This window comes from Podarcis tiliguerta, assembly GCF_965153285.1.
Source record: "Podarcis tiliguerta genome assembly, chromosome: 2".
NCBI classification, from domain to species: Eukaryota; Metazoa; Chordata; class Lepidosauria; order Squamata; family Lacertidae; genus Podarcis; species Podarcis tiliguerta.
In genome coordinates, this window is record NC_139535.1 from 56,756,717 (window position 1) to 56,770,385 (window position 13,669).

Genomic DNA, 13,669 nt, shown 5'->3' on the forward strand with positions numbered 1-13,669 from the left:
CGCTTATCTATAGAATGAGATTACATTCTCACTACAGCCAACCAAAGAAAACTAATAAATCTTTAATAAAAATATATTATTATTATTTTTAAAAAGAATGAGATTACATGGTAGGAGTGGTCCATGAACGCCATCTCTTCTGTTCTATTGCTTCAATAGCGGCTCAGTTTCTAATATTGTTTATCTAATGCAAAATTGGCAGGGTCATGGGTATCTGGTTGTCGGGTTGCAGAAGCAGAAAGGAACAAACCAGGCTACAAGCGGTATCTGCCCTCAAACCGCATACTGAACAAACGGCCTCTGGGGTGAAAACCTTGTGGCCATTCAGCAGGGTAAGAGTTCCAGTCTTCACATCTTCAGAAGTTTTTTATTGATCATATTTGAAATTTAAACACATCTCACACATTCCAAAGTGTATGGGATACTTTGTTCACATACCTTGTGTGCTCTTCAAATAGTGCTTGTTACATAGCTGTTTGGATAGTTTAGTAGAATTTTTTTATCTTTGAAAATAGCATCCCATTGACACCAGCATCCCCATTCCACCCCCAAAAGGCCTTCACACTCCACCATCCAAAAGTATCTGGGTGCAAAGTGTATGCCATCCTATCATGAAACATTAAAAGGTAAAATGCCACTTAACATTTAAGCAAAATACCTTCTCTGTTGTTTCTTTCTTTCTTTTCCCCTACTGATTTTGAATAGAAATACATTGAAGACCAATGTGAAGACTTGATAAATAGAAGCCAAACACTGTTGAATCCTGAAAGCTAACATTTATTAAATATTCAAAACGTTTGTCAAATGCACTTTATCAGATGTTTTGGAAACCACAAACTATGTTGAAAATGCAAGATGACTCCATATTGAATACTGTCAATGCAAGAAATATCCCCAGGGCATAAATATGACATTTATAGGCTAACAGGGCAATAAATGCCTTGGAGTGTAATGACCATACCAAAAAGAACGAAGTCCTTCCTTTTTGTCACTTCCTCCCAAGCCACAGTTGTTTCCTGTCCTAGATGTGGACAGATAATCCTATGGGTATGTACAGTCACGCATCTCCAAGTACTTCTGGATTCGAAGTCCCTGCATAGTAAGCCCCCTATCGAACCATCTTGAGAAGACTGAGATGGTGCACCTGATGCAACAACCTTCAAGCAATCTTTGAGCTACCTTGAGTCATAATTCTCTACATCCAACTTCATAAGAAAGCAGGTCCTAGCTCAGGTGAAGACACAATAGATAACTGTATGGGGTGCAGAAGGTTGCCTTGTCTTCCTTGCATTTGCCACTGGCTGATCAAACATTGGGCTCCACACATCTCTCTTGGGAAGAACCTTGGCCAAACAGAGACTTTGACAGCAGGGCAGCATAGGACAGGGTGATTTATCACATGGTGGGTTCAGATTCCTACAAGGGGAACAGCAATGAAAATAGTTCAGACTGACAATTAGAAGATACTTTTAAATATTTCCCCAATGATTCCCCAATGTTCCCATTTTCAGAATCTGCTTCCTTGTTCCAAGTACACAGCAGGCTATGTGATGGTGCTAGACATGTTGAGGGCTACAAAAAAACAACAAAGCAGAACAGATCAAAAGAATGTACATTCTGCGAGGAAATACAGGGTCCATTTCTCCAATTACTCAGTTACGTTCTTCTATGATAAACAATTTAGTGCTGGAAAATGAGTAACTACTAGTGTAGCTTACAAATGGAGAGATGTCAGAGATCAGTTTCGATTTACTATCTGGAAGTGACCTATGAAGAATGTGCATAAGCCATAGATTATAGTGCTGTTTGAGACAGAATAGCGTGCAGTAAATCTAAGCCATGTATTATAAGGATAAAAGCATTTAACTACCTATTCATCTACTGTACAGCTGTGGAAGTGAGACGAAGTGAATGCTGCCGTCGGGGATGATGATCCAAAGGCACATTTACAGTGCATTCCTACACAGCTCTAATCAGAGGTCCCCCTGAGTTCAATGGGACTTACTATTAGGTCTGTGTGAATAGGACGGTGGCTTTAAATGGTCAAATCCCAGAATTATCAGAGCTGCTCTAGAACCTGAGATCTGCCCATTAAACCAAATATAATGCATAAAATGGAGATGGGCAAGGGGAACAAGTTCCAGTGTGAGGCTGTACCAGAAAGAAGACCATGGCAATGGGAAGACCAGACTGGCCACAGACATAGGCCAGGGAACAAGCAGCTGTAGGAAGCTTGCTTCCCTCTTCCTGGCTGAAGAACTCTGCTCCAACTGCCAGTTGTCTTGCAACAGATATGTGGAGAAGAACAATTGTCTTGGAGACCACTTGATCAAAAGGCAAATGTGCCTTTAAGAGTAGCAGCTGGATGTATTTTGAAACCACAGGAGAAAACGGCAAAAGGGAAATGATACTGTATATGATGAAGAAGAAAGCCTCACAGATCCAATGAGCTGTATGTGGTCTGCAGCAAATATTTCAGTAGAGGAAATGAAACATTAAGAAAAAGGAAACCAAGAAGAAGAGGCAGATGCCTGAAAAGCCCCACCCCACCCCAACTTTCATTGCTACATGTGGGGAGGGGACAACTAGAAGCAAAAATATTCATTTCAATGGCTCAGTATGTCTTGTCTGTTAATTGGAAGGTTGGTGGTTCAGTCCCACCCAGGGACAGTTGTGGGCAGGATTCCTGAATTGCAGGGGGCTGGACTAGATGGTCCTCAGGGTCCCTTCCAACTCTACAGTTTTTATGATTCTATGAACAATATGCAAGTCCCTTTAAAAGAGCCAAATTGCAGTGTGACACAGTGGCGTAGCGTGGGGGGTGCAGGGAGCCGGCCGCACCGGGCGCAACATCTGGGGGTTAGGGTTAGGGGGCGCAAATTACTTGCCTTGCCCCGGGTGCTGACAACCCATGCTACGCCACTGGTGTGACATGTAGCATGATCCTTCCCATTCCGTCCCTAACATATTCATTTTAAACACCCACCCCCCAATTGGATTGACCTCTGTTTCTGTGGGAATGACTTGGTTTATTTCCAGTTCAGGCCAAATTTGTCCAGGGATGCATACTTTTAAAGTCCCCAACCCCTGCCCTTTCCCTTTTAAACCACATTTAAAAGGGCCCAACCTCCCTCCTTCTCACCATGTCTGGAATCCATAAATGCCAGTTAAAGGGAACTGGGGATGGGGGGGGGGGCAGTTGAGAAGTGAGTTGTTGCTTGGGCAGGAGAGAGTATGTAAGCAAATAATTCTTTTCTGCCTCATATTTTAAACCGAGCCAGGAAGAATTCAGGGATGTGATGTCTGCCTCTTCTCAGAGGTGAGCATTATGAGCCTCCAAAGTTCACTTACAGGGGAGTTTTGCTGGCATCCCTACAGGCCTGGTGCCTGCCATCCTTGCTAGCACAAGGGAAATGTCATGCATACACCACTATAGCTTGAATTTTAGCTGAAGTTCTCTGGCTGATGGGTTTGTAACAGACAGAGACATATTTGCAGGGCAAGTTCAAACTAGTCTGCAGCCCCTCTCTGAGAGTGATTTACCACAAAGCTTCTGACTCAAAGACGCTCACGTGGAGTTGTCATCTGGATAAAGCAGCACATTCACATGGAAGCTGTGCATATATCTGCCAGGATTCCCACAAAGTATGGTATCCCTTGCTCAGCCACCACAGTTACCACAATGGCAGCAGGGTGAGCACAGCTCTGGAGCATCTTGATCAGTCCCTTTGCATGAGTTGTCCCACAGAGGAATCAAACATTCTTGTGGCACTGGGTAATCAAAGTGCTCTTATGGAGGCCACCGGCTCATATGAATTTTCTGTAGGCCAAAATGCAACAGTGGCCTGCTCAAAAAGTTTGAAGGGTTTACTTTCAATTTTCAACTCCATTTGCCTGCTTTTCTATAAAGTGTTTAGGCTGCATAGTAACATGAACATATGTGTTAGACAGATGTTGTACTATTAAGCTATCTTCTTCCGTATCCCTGTCAATGGGGTAGATCCACTGATGCGAAGCAAAATGTATCTGTAATCTTTCTTCCCTGGGTCAACAACCTGGAAAGACCTTGAGAGCAATCTAGAGTTAGATGTCAGCCGAACTACCTGAGAAGATCTCATCTGGCCATTTTGCCAACATGAAAGGTTTTAATAAGAAAAGAAGGTTAATGCTCCGAGTGAGAGATCTGAGCAGGCCTCAGGGATGAGGTTTGTCAGGGACATGCTCATTTACATGCCTATCAGTCAGCTTGGTCAAGCACAAAAGCTCTTCCCTTTCCTCTTTCAGCCAGACCTGGCCCTCATCTTTATTCAAAAGGCACCACACAAGTGCCCCTGCCATCCTGCTGCTTTTAGGCTTCTGTGATGGATGCACTCAAGGGTCACTTACTGTCACATCACTACCACAGGGCCAAGAGACACTTGCAGCAAAATCTCATTTCAAACCTGAAGAGGTGAGTTGATTGCACTTCCTAGCTTGTAAATCCGCCAGGAGCAGCTGCTTGTGGGCAGTGCTACTTCAAGTCTCCATCCGGCTGTTTGCCTGTGATCTTGGGCAAGGTTATAAGTGCGCTGTGTGGAGCCAGCACAACAATTGTATCTGCCTTTTGGCAGTCAGGTGACCTCTAGGTTTTTTCCCCTTCTTGTGACACAGTCAATAAAGCTGAGACATGTTATCAGCAAGAGAGGGTCGTGGGACGGTATGCAGAGGTGATTCTGTCCTTACTTTGCTAAGCCCTGCCCAGGTTTTCCAGACTCATGGCAAATAATCTCAAAGTCTGACTTTCCATGTATGACTCAGGGCTTATCCATGCTTACCCTTCCACCTCTGCACTTTCCAGCCACTTTAAAGCTCTGGGACCAAGCTCCCTGCCTTTTTCATTCAAGAGCTCTCCCTGTGAAAACCCGCTCTTTAAAGCTGGATCAGAGCAAGCAGCAATCAATGAAAAACCCAAATTACTGTTTGTTGCCCTTCAGCTTGAAAGAGTGGGCTTTCATGGGGAAAACTCTGGGGCAAAGGGAAAAAAAAAGAGTGTTCCAACGTGGAGCTTTAAAGTGAGGACCTGTATCTGGAAAATGTGGGGCAAAAGGGACATGTGGATTAAGTTCTTAGACTCACTTTACATCATCACTGTGAATCAAAAACATGTAAGGGGGGTTAAATAACAATGCAATGCCTGCCCCACTAGGAATGCTTGCTGGAAATGGAAGTCATTTGCATTCTTGGATAGCTGAGATGGCTTTGTGGAAAAAGTATGTAAATGATGGAATCTTCAAAAAGGCAGCTACTGACATGCAGCCACCTCTGGGACACCCATAAGAACTGGCAGAAATAATAATAAAAAAGAACAGCAGCACTTGGAAAGGCAACTGTGAAGTCAACAAAAGGCAGCTGCTAAGGTGGAAATTTCACTCTATGGTTTCTTCCTTGCTAACAGTAGGCATAGAAGGCATTAGAGCAGGCATAGGCAAACTCCAGCCCTCTAGATGTTTGGGACTACAATTCCCATAATCCCTGAGCACTGGTCCTGTTAGCTAGGGATGATGGGAACTGTAGTCCCAAACATCTGGAGGGTCAGAGTTTGGCTGTGCCTGCATTAGAGCTTGCTCCTGCCCCTCTCCCCCCAGGGTCATCTACTGTTAGCTGCCCTGTGTGGGGTGGAATCCCCTGGTGACTTTTGACATTTGGATATGGTTTGTTTATTTATTTTAAATTGGACTTGCAAACTACCTTGAAATGATTTCAAAGGCAAGACAAAAGCATATGTGTGACTGTTTCAGTGTATTTATACATGTGTTTACATATACCTGCCTTGCAATGAGCAGAATATCTTGCAAACTAAAAGCCCCACAAGGACTATCACATTAGGGGAAGCACATCGAAATGAGAGAGCGGGTCTTTCTCACTAAGTTACATGCTGTGCTGTTCTATCACATCCTGTACATGCTGAAGCAGAGTGATAAAATTTCTCCTTGGCAATGTGACCTGTGATAGGCTTTCTATTATCTCACTCTTTGCTTTGCAGAGAAAGTACAGGGAATGTGACGACAGCGGTGACACTTCCTGTTCAAGCATCTTAACAATTTTGTGTCAGTTCTGCCCTTGCTCTCAAATCCTTACATGATTTAGCCTGCATCTTAGGGGTGCTTCCTTATGATGTACTGTAATATGTGACAGGAAAATATACATTTTTTAAAAAGTAACTTGTTTCAAAATCCGTTAGTGGGTGAGACTTGCCAGTCAATGGGCTTATCCACACTTCTGCTTGCCCTGTGCTAAGAAATCCCAGGATAAGCGGTTTCCCCATCACCCTGCTTCTTTCCCAAGGAATACCTCTTTAGCTCTAAATCGGAACAAACGGCAACCTGCAGAAAACCTGAATTTCCCTTTGCTCTGGTTGAGTGCAAAAGAGCAGTTCCCCCTGGGGAAGCAGCAGGAGAAGAGGAACTGTAGGTAAGCCCAACGAAAGCAGATTCCTCATTTTGTTTAGTCAGTACTACAGGGCAGAACTATGTGTTATTTATTTCTGCAATTGTTTGTTACGATGACAATACATTATGAACACAACAGCAAGGGGTGCTTGCATGGGCAGGCTGCTCTCTCCATCTGCTGCTCAAGATGTGTTTGTTTCTGGTTGGGAAAAACTCATTTTACAATGTTGGAAAGAACTGGGGACTGATGCAGAAAGGGTTAAGCACTCACGACCATCCAGCCTTTCAAATTCCTTCTGCACCCCTCATTCTCCCACCATTATGATGGAAACATGGGCCTAGTGCTCCCCTTAGGGCAGTGGTTCTCAACCTGTGGGTCCCCAGATGTTGTTGGACTACAACTCCCATCATCCTCTGGCCTTGCTAGCTAGGGGTAATGGGAGTTGTAGTCCAACAACATCTGGGGACCCACAGGTTGAGAACCGGTGCCTTAGGGGCATAGCAACATTCTTTCTCCTCATGAAAATATGTGATGCTATTTTCATTTTATTAGTATCAGAAACTTGGAGAAAATGGTCATATCTCCCTTGTCCTGTGAGAAATGAGTAAGCAGCTGACTGAATGTTACTGGAACCTAGGGGAAGTTCCGGGGGAAAATCCAAAGGGAGACCAGAATGTGAAGCAAGAGAAATACTGGGATGTCATTTTGGGGGCCTATTCCAGTAACTCAGCCAGACAGTTCTTTGTAGAGATGGACAGTGGGTCATTCTTAAGAAATCAACATTAGTCATTCCTACTCAAGCACTAATGACAATACTAGGCCTGTCTGCCTTTAACTCTTCTCTCAGGCCTCGTCCCAAGATCCCTCCTCCTACCCACAGACCCTTCCACAATTCAGCTCTGCAACCATGTTGATTTATTTCTATCTTTGTAAACTACTTTGAGATTTAGCTATCATGATAATTGGTAGAAGGCATATACTTTAATGCCAACTATGTTGTGGGGATGCTGCAGAAAGCCTGCACCGATCTCATGACAAACACTCACTGGAAGCAGCTACAGGGACAGGAAAAGTGGGACGGTATTGTATCTGCCTGAACTGGAAAGAAATGGGGTGGCTCCATTCCTGCCTGCGAGCCAATCTGGGGTATTTTCTCAACAGAGGTTCTGCACCTTTTAGCAGCTGTGCAACGGACAGAGATCGCATAAGCTGTGCTGCTTTTCCCTAGCATGGAGATGCCTGGCAGCTGTTTATAAACGGAAGGAATGTCTCTCTGGGGAAAAGACGCAACACTACCTAATCCAGGGATTCCTGTTGAAGGAAATTCAATTGGGCTATGCAGAACAGCTTTATCCCTTTCTAGATGCGACACCCCTTGTACTCACCCAAGTGCCCCCGATTTTAAGCTTCCCCCAGCGGAAAATCTAACTTTGTCCTTCTGTCCTCAATGGTTTTTTTGGAAGAGGACAGTGAGAGCTATGTCACAGTGACCACTGTTAACGGCCTGGCCTGGCCTGTGTGCACTTTAGGGAAAAGGCCCAGAGCTGAAAAGGTTAAAGAGAGAGAGAGAGAAAGAGAAATAAAGATTTGTCAGTGACACAAGACAACAATATGCTGAGAATTATATATATATATATGCGCGATTCAGACTATTATTATCCTGTTACTTGGCTGCACGATAACACATTGTGTTCCATGTGCTCTGGTTTATGTTATGCTCCAGTTCCGAGTTGAACAGGCAAGGAAAACCAGAATTACAATTCAAAGCAGTCTCATTTGCGACCGGTAATGCAGTTACTTCTGCAGGGAAAATGAGCATATTTCTCCTCATATTTGACAGGTCCAAGCAGCAACCTGCAGATCTCCTCCAGGATCAATGTAAACATGAAAGGGACAAGACCCAGCTGAGGTCTTGCCAAATTATAGAAACGGGTTGGTTCTTGGGATCGAAAGCACAGCTTGGTTGGATGTGGCTGGTAGGACTTAACCCCCACACCCCCACTCCCCCCCCCTCAAGCCGCTATGCTCCAACCACTTTTTCTCCCACCAGTTGCCATGTCTGGTTTTGGAGCTTGGTTGGGAGTGGGAGGAAACAACTGTGCTGCAGTTGTTATTGGGGAACATGTATAACCAGAGGGATGGTTCAGCTCCCTACCACCTCCCCCCACACACTGATGCTAGCTTGTTGTTTTAAATTTAGATTCCCATCAGTCTGCTTCTGTCACATGTAGTTCCTTGTCAATTGGTAAGGGAATGTGCAGTTGGTCTGTCTAAAGCAGTAGGACTCAAACTTTCCCACCCAGTGTCCACTTGAAAACTACTGAAGGTTGGTGGACAACTTAATGATTTTTCTGTCTGATGCAGCAATCATAATGTGCTGTGTTGGGTGCTGTATTATTTTTAGTTGTGATCTTACAGGCTTGCCATGGAACACCTGGATGCAACTTGTCAACAGACCACAGTTTGAAACCTCTGGTCTAAAGTAAAAACAATACTGGAAAAGGGTGTGGAACTTTCTGGTGGAAAAAAGGTTCAAAATCTGATCTGAAATTCACCTCAGACAGGAGTCTAGTTTTGCTTCTTCATATAATACAGATTAGTATATTTGACTTCAAAATATACCATCTCAAGAAGAATAAACATAAGCACAGATCAGAATGCCTTTGGGAACAAAGCAAGAATGTGCATTTCTTGTTTTACTCTAGGATCTCAGTGTTTATAGTCTCAAGATTACTCACCCTATAACTTTAATCATTAGGGTGGTCATATGTTGTATATTACAGAGGACAGTCCTCTGCTTGAATGCATCCTCTATCTGAAAGGCTGGGCCGTCGAAGAACCCTAAGAAGGAAGAGCAGGAGGGGCCTTGAAGTTGCCCCTCATCAGTTAGTCAGTTGGTCACAATCTTCCCTACCATTGTATTTCTATTTAAATTATAATACTCATTCTTCAATTCATAGCTATACATATAAATTAGCATATGCATTTTAATGCAAATATATGCCCTCATTTGTCCTCTTTTTTGCAGTATGTAAGTGGCCACCCTGTTCATAATACCCTATGCATATCCTCCAACACAACGTGGCCCAAATCCAGGGTATCATCTTCCTGGTCTGAAATCCCGCATGAGTCACATGATGCATGTGAGATCGTGGACCTGAAAAAAGCTGTTTGGGGGTACAGTGCCCAAAAAGACGTGTTGGGGGCCCTGTGTGAGATCGCTTTTTGGGGGGCCCAAAATTGCACAAGAGCAAGATGCCCAATATGGCTGTATTTTTGCAGGGGGAATTGGGATGTCCTGGTTTTTCTGGGACAGTTGACAGGCATGCCTATGCTGAGGTGAGTACCTCTAATTAATTATGTTGCTCAGCATAAATTCCGCCCCCCCCTTCAAACAGGTTCATTCAATGAGACAAAGAATGAGTGCCGGTGCCATATACACAGGGTAGCCTTGCCAAGGTCACCCCAGGAAGAGTGTGTGTGACACCTCCAGCCTTGACTCATGCGGACTTGCTATCTGTGTGAACTGACACCACTACATGAGTAGCATTAATGTGGCTGCTGAGATTTCTGTGATGCTCCTTTGAGATGCTGCCATCACGGAAATGGTAGTGGTTGTGTTTATTTGGAAGTGGTTTATTTGGAAGACTGATACCTCACATTTTGGGGACAAGCGTCCCCAGGTCAGCTTGCAGCATAATGAAAAACAAATGCAAAGAAATCACAATAATATCACAATAAAACATACAAAAGAACTGAGAGTTTTAAAAAAAGAACAATGCTAAAAACCAGTTGCAGCAGCAGGGTGCAATGCAAAAGCCTGGTGAAAAAGAGGTATGTCATGACCATTTGCCCAAAGGCTATAAGAAAGAGAACCAAACTGGTGTCCCAGGTAAAAGCACTCTACAGTCTTGGTGGAAAGAGAAGACCCTTGCTGAGAAGACTCTGTACTGTGTCTCAGTTGACAGAGCCTCTGAACACAAAGACAACAAGGCCGATAGACTTAGAATTATAGAGTTGGAAGGGACCCAAGGGTTATCTAGTCCAACCAAGAATCACAACTAAGGAATCCCTGACTGATGACCATCCAACCTTTGCTTAGGAACCTCCAATGAAGAAGAGTCCACCAAAAAGGCCATTCATATAACAAACCATTTAGACCTCTACAGTCACCAGCAATTGAAATTGCATTTGGAAACAAACTAGAAGCCAGTGTAGCTCACATAACTCCAGAGTAACATGCTCTATGAAGCAGATCCCAGCCAACCTAAAACCTACATGGAAGCATTGGCTTTTACACTTACATGTGACTGGGGCCTGGCTGCAAGTCGTGTGGCAGCATTTCAGGTATCAAAGACAACAAGGTGACTCCATTGTAGAGAATGGAGAGCTCTGAACTGGATTGCCTAAGTATGTTGCAGGGAACATTCAGACAAAGTAAATGCTATTTTATTTTTGACAATGAAGCCTCTCCTTGGTCTAATTTCTGCCTAGACTGTTGGACCTCCTATAAAAAACCTATTTGAGATTGAAATACTTCTACAGATCAGGCCTTGGTGACAAATTACCTATGCTATTTGACTTTTGTTTCAATAGGAATTTCTGTCATTTTAGCTTCCAGCCATAAGCTGCTTCTCTCAGTCACCTCTGCTGCTTACTGTATTAAACTACAGTGGTAGTGGCAAGACGAAAGAGTTGTTTTTTTTTTTTAGTTGCTTCGCAAGACGAATTTCCCTATGGGCTTGCTTCGCAAGACGAAAACGTCTTGCGCCTTTTTCTTAAAACCGTCAATGCATTCCTATGGAAAACCGTCAATGCATTCCCTATGGGAAACCGTGCTTCGCAAGACGAAAAATTCACAAGACGAAAAAACTCGCAGAACGAATTAATTTCGTCTTGCAAGGCACCACTGTATTCCAGTGAACCCAGTATTTCCTCAATGAACTCTCTCCATGTCCACTTTCACTTCCCATTTCCTGAACTCCTTTATTCTCTGATGGTATCTTATTGCAGAGGAAAAACTGAGAAAGTGCTGCTTACGAGAGTTTCAGAATGAAGCTGTTGCTTTTGTTTAGAAGATGGCAGTAACTAATGGGCCTGATTTGCAGAAATGCATCGTCTGCACCAACGGGGAGAGTTTTCTCAGAAAGGGAGTTTTCTAATTTACACAAAATACTCATGTTATCAAAATTACTCTGCTGAACCAAGCTGATTCAGTGAGTGGAGCTCATTTACTTTTACATTACTCTGCAAATTGAGTCACTTATTTAGTGCATACCAGTAATGTAGGTTTGTGCAACTGAAGTGGACTGGTGCAGGGGTCGCCAGTAATGCAGGGATCACCATACTTTTTGGACTAGTAGGCATATTTCAAATTTTGAGGGAGTGTTAGGGATGTCAGTCACAAAATGGCTGTCATGGAGGATGCGTAGCATAACACAAAGCTAGAGAAACAACCACCAGGGGGCAGACTTTGGTAATATGGCGCCCTGAGTGAGGGCAAAATTTGGTGCCCCCCCCAAATATTTATTATTTTCACAATAATTGAATATAAATTATTCATACCCATATAAATTGGGATGTGGGTGGCACTGTGGGTTAAACCACAGAGCCTAGGACTTGCCGATCAGAAGATTGGTGGTTCGAATCCCCGCGATGGGGTGAGCTCCTGTTTCTCGGTCCCTGCTCCTGCCAACTTAGCAGTTCGAAAGCATGTCAAAGTGCAAGTAGATAAATAGGTACTGCTCTGGTGGGAAGGTAAACGGCATTTCCATGCATTGCTCTGGTTTGCCAGAAGCGGCTTAGTCATGCTGGCCACATGACCCAGAAGCTGTACGCCAGCTTCCTCGGCCAATAAAGTGAGATGAGCGCCGCAACCTCAGAGTCGGTCATGACTGGACCTAATGGTCAGGGGTCCCTTTACTTTTTTACCGATATAAATATAGGGTTTTTTTTTTATGTTGTTGTTGTTCTTTCATGTCCTCTCGGCTTGGTGCCTTGTGCAGAGGAGCTGCCTGTACCACCCAAAATCCAGCACTGAAAACTACCCTCAACAACCTTTTGCTTACTCTGGAAAGTCAGCTATGTCCTGCTAGTCCCGATTATGCAGATCACACATATGCATAAGAATCATTCTCTCTCCATTAAAGTGCTGAGTGGTTGAACCATCAGGTGAACCACAGTCCATAGTAACCTTAACAAAACTTTTGGAACAGGAATACATCATGGAACAGAAGCCCATATATTTAAAGTTTGCCCTTGCCATCATTTAAAAAACTGTTAAGGAATTGAAACAGAGTGATTCATCATGGTTTCTAAAGAGCAGCAGATAAAATCTCTCGGTGCTATTGCATCTGAAAATGACACAATTGTGCCACAAATCTGTGCTTTGGAGACATTTTCATTGTAACATACGACGAGGCAGCAGCACCAGTCCTAGCTGTTGGCACCCAGGTGTACCATTGCTGTTGATAAATCCTTTTGCCTCACTACCTTATCCCAGGGTCAGCTGTGATAAAACAAAAGAATCAACCCTTTGTTGGCACTTCCTGGAGCCATGGCAGTGAAAGTAAGTGCTATCTGCCAGATGGAAAGTTTCCTTGCTGCTTATCAAGTTGCAGCCATGGGATCAGATCAAAGCTTTGGAAGGAGGTGAAAGTCAGAATTGCTTATAGGAAGCAATGAAATTATACTACATACCCACACTCCTATTTTCTTTGGCCTTTAGGAGTGTAAATCCTTATAACCAGGGTAATCAGACCTACCTAAATTCTTCTGGCACTGATTACCCTGCTTCTTCTTTCTGCATCTTACATTTGGAACCTTCGCAAATTTGTTCCTGCTTATCTCAAACATCCACTTAGCTACTGTATGTGCACATCACACTTTCTAGTCTCTTCAGAAGAACAAATCCCCTTCACCTAGTGAACTAGGGATGTTCTTTACTCATTCCACGGCACAACCAAATCAATGTAGAACTGAAAGTACCAAATGTTCATGACAGGAGGCTCTGATTTTGAGATACATTGGTACCTTTCCAGGGGAGTGGACTGACCCAATTTCATCTCTCCATATTTTTTGTATGAACAACAACAACAACAACGAAAATCAAGGCACATAATCCTCTGCATTGCTTCCAAAATGACGAAAATAAATAAAGCTATTGGAGGCTATTTCATGTAGAAATAGTGACTGATTGTGAAAGAGAAACCTGGCTTAATATAGAGCAGTTGCTTCTCAT

General features: G+C 43.6%; 1 protein-coding gene across 5 annotated transcripts in view; it reads right to left on the bottom strand.

Moving 5' to 3' along the window:
• Positions 1-756: 756 nt before the first annotated feature.
• Positions 757-13,669, bottom strand: part of HRH2 (histamine receptor H2) — a 35,226-nt gene continuing 22,313 nt past the window's right edge. For 2 of the 5 annotated variants that reach the window (XM_083429059.1, XM_083429060.1), the window contains exon 3: positions 757-1,416. In XM_083429059.1, coding sequence (XP_083285185.1) covers positions 1,230-1,416 — 187 coding nt within the window. In that variant the 3' untranslated portion in view covers positions 757-1,229. Of the gene's footprint in view, positions 1,417-7,814; positions 7,974-9,167; positions 9,295-13,669 lie in introns of all 5 variants that reach the window. The other 3 variants (XR_014508480.1, XR_014508481.1, XM_083429061.1) reach the window with 3 other exon arrangements.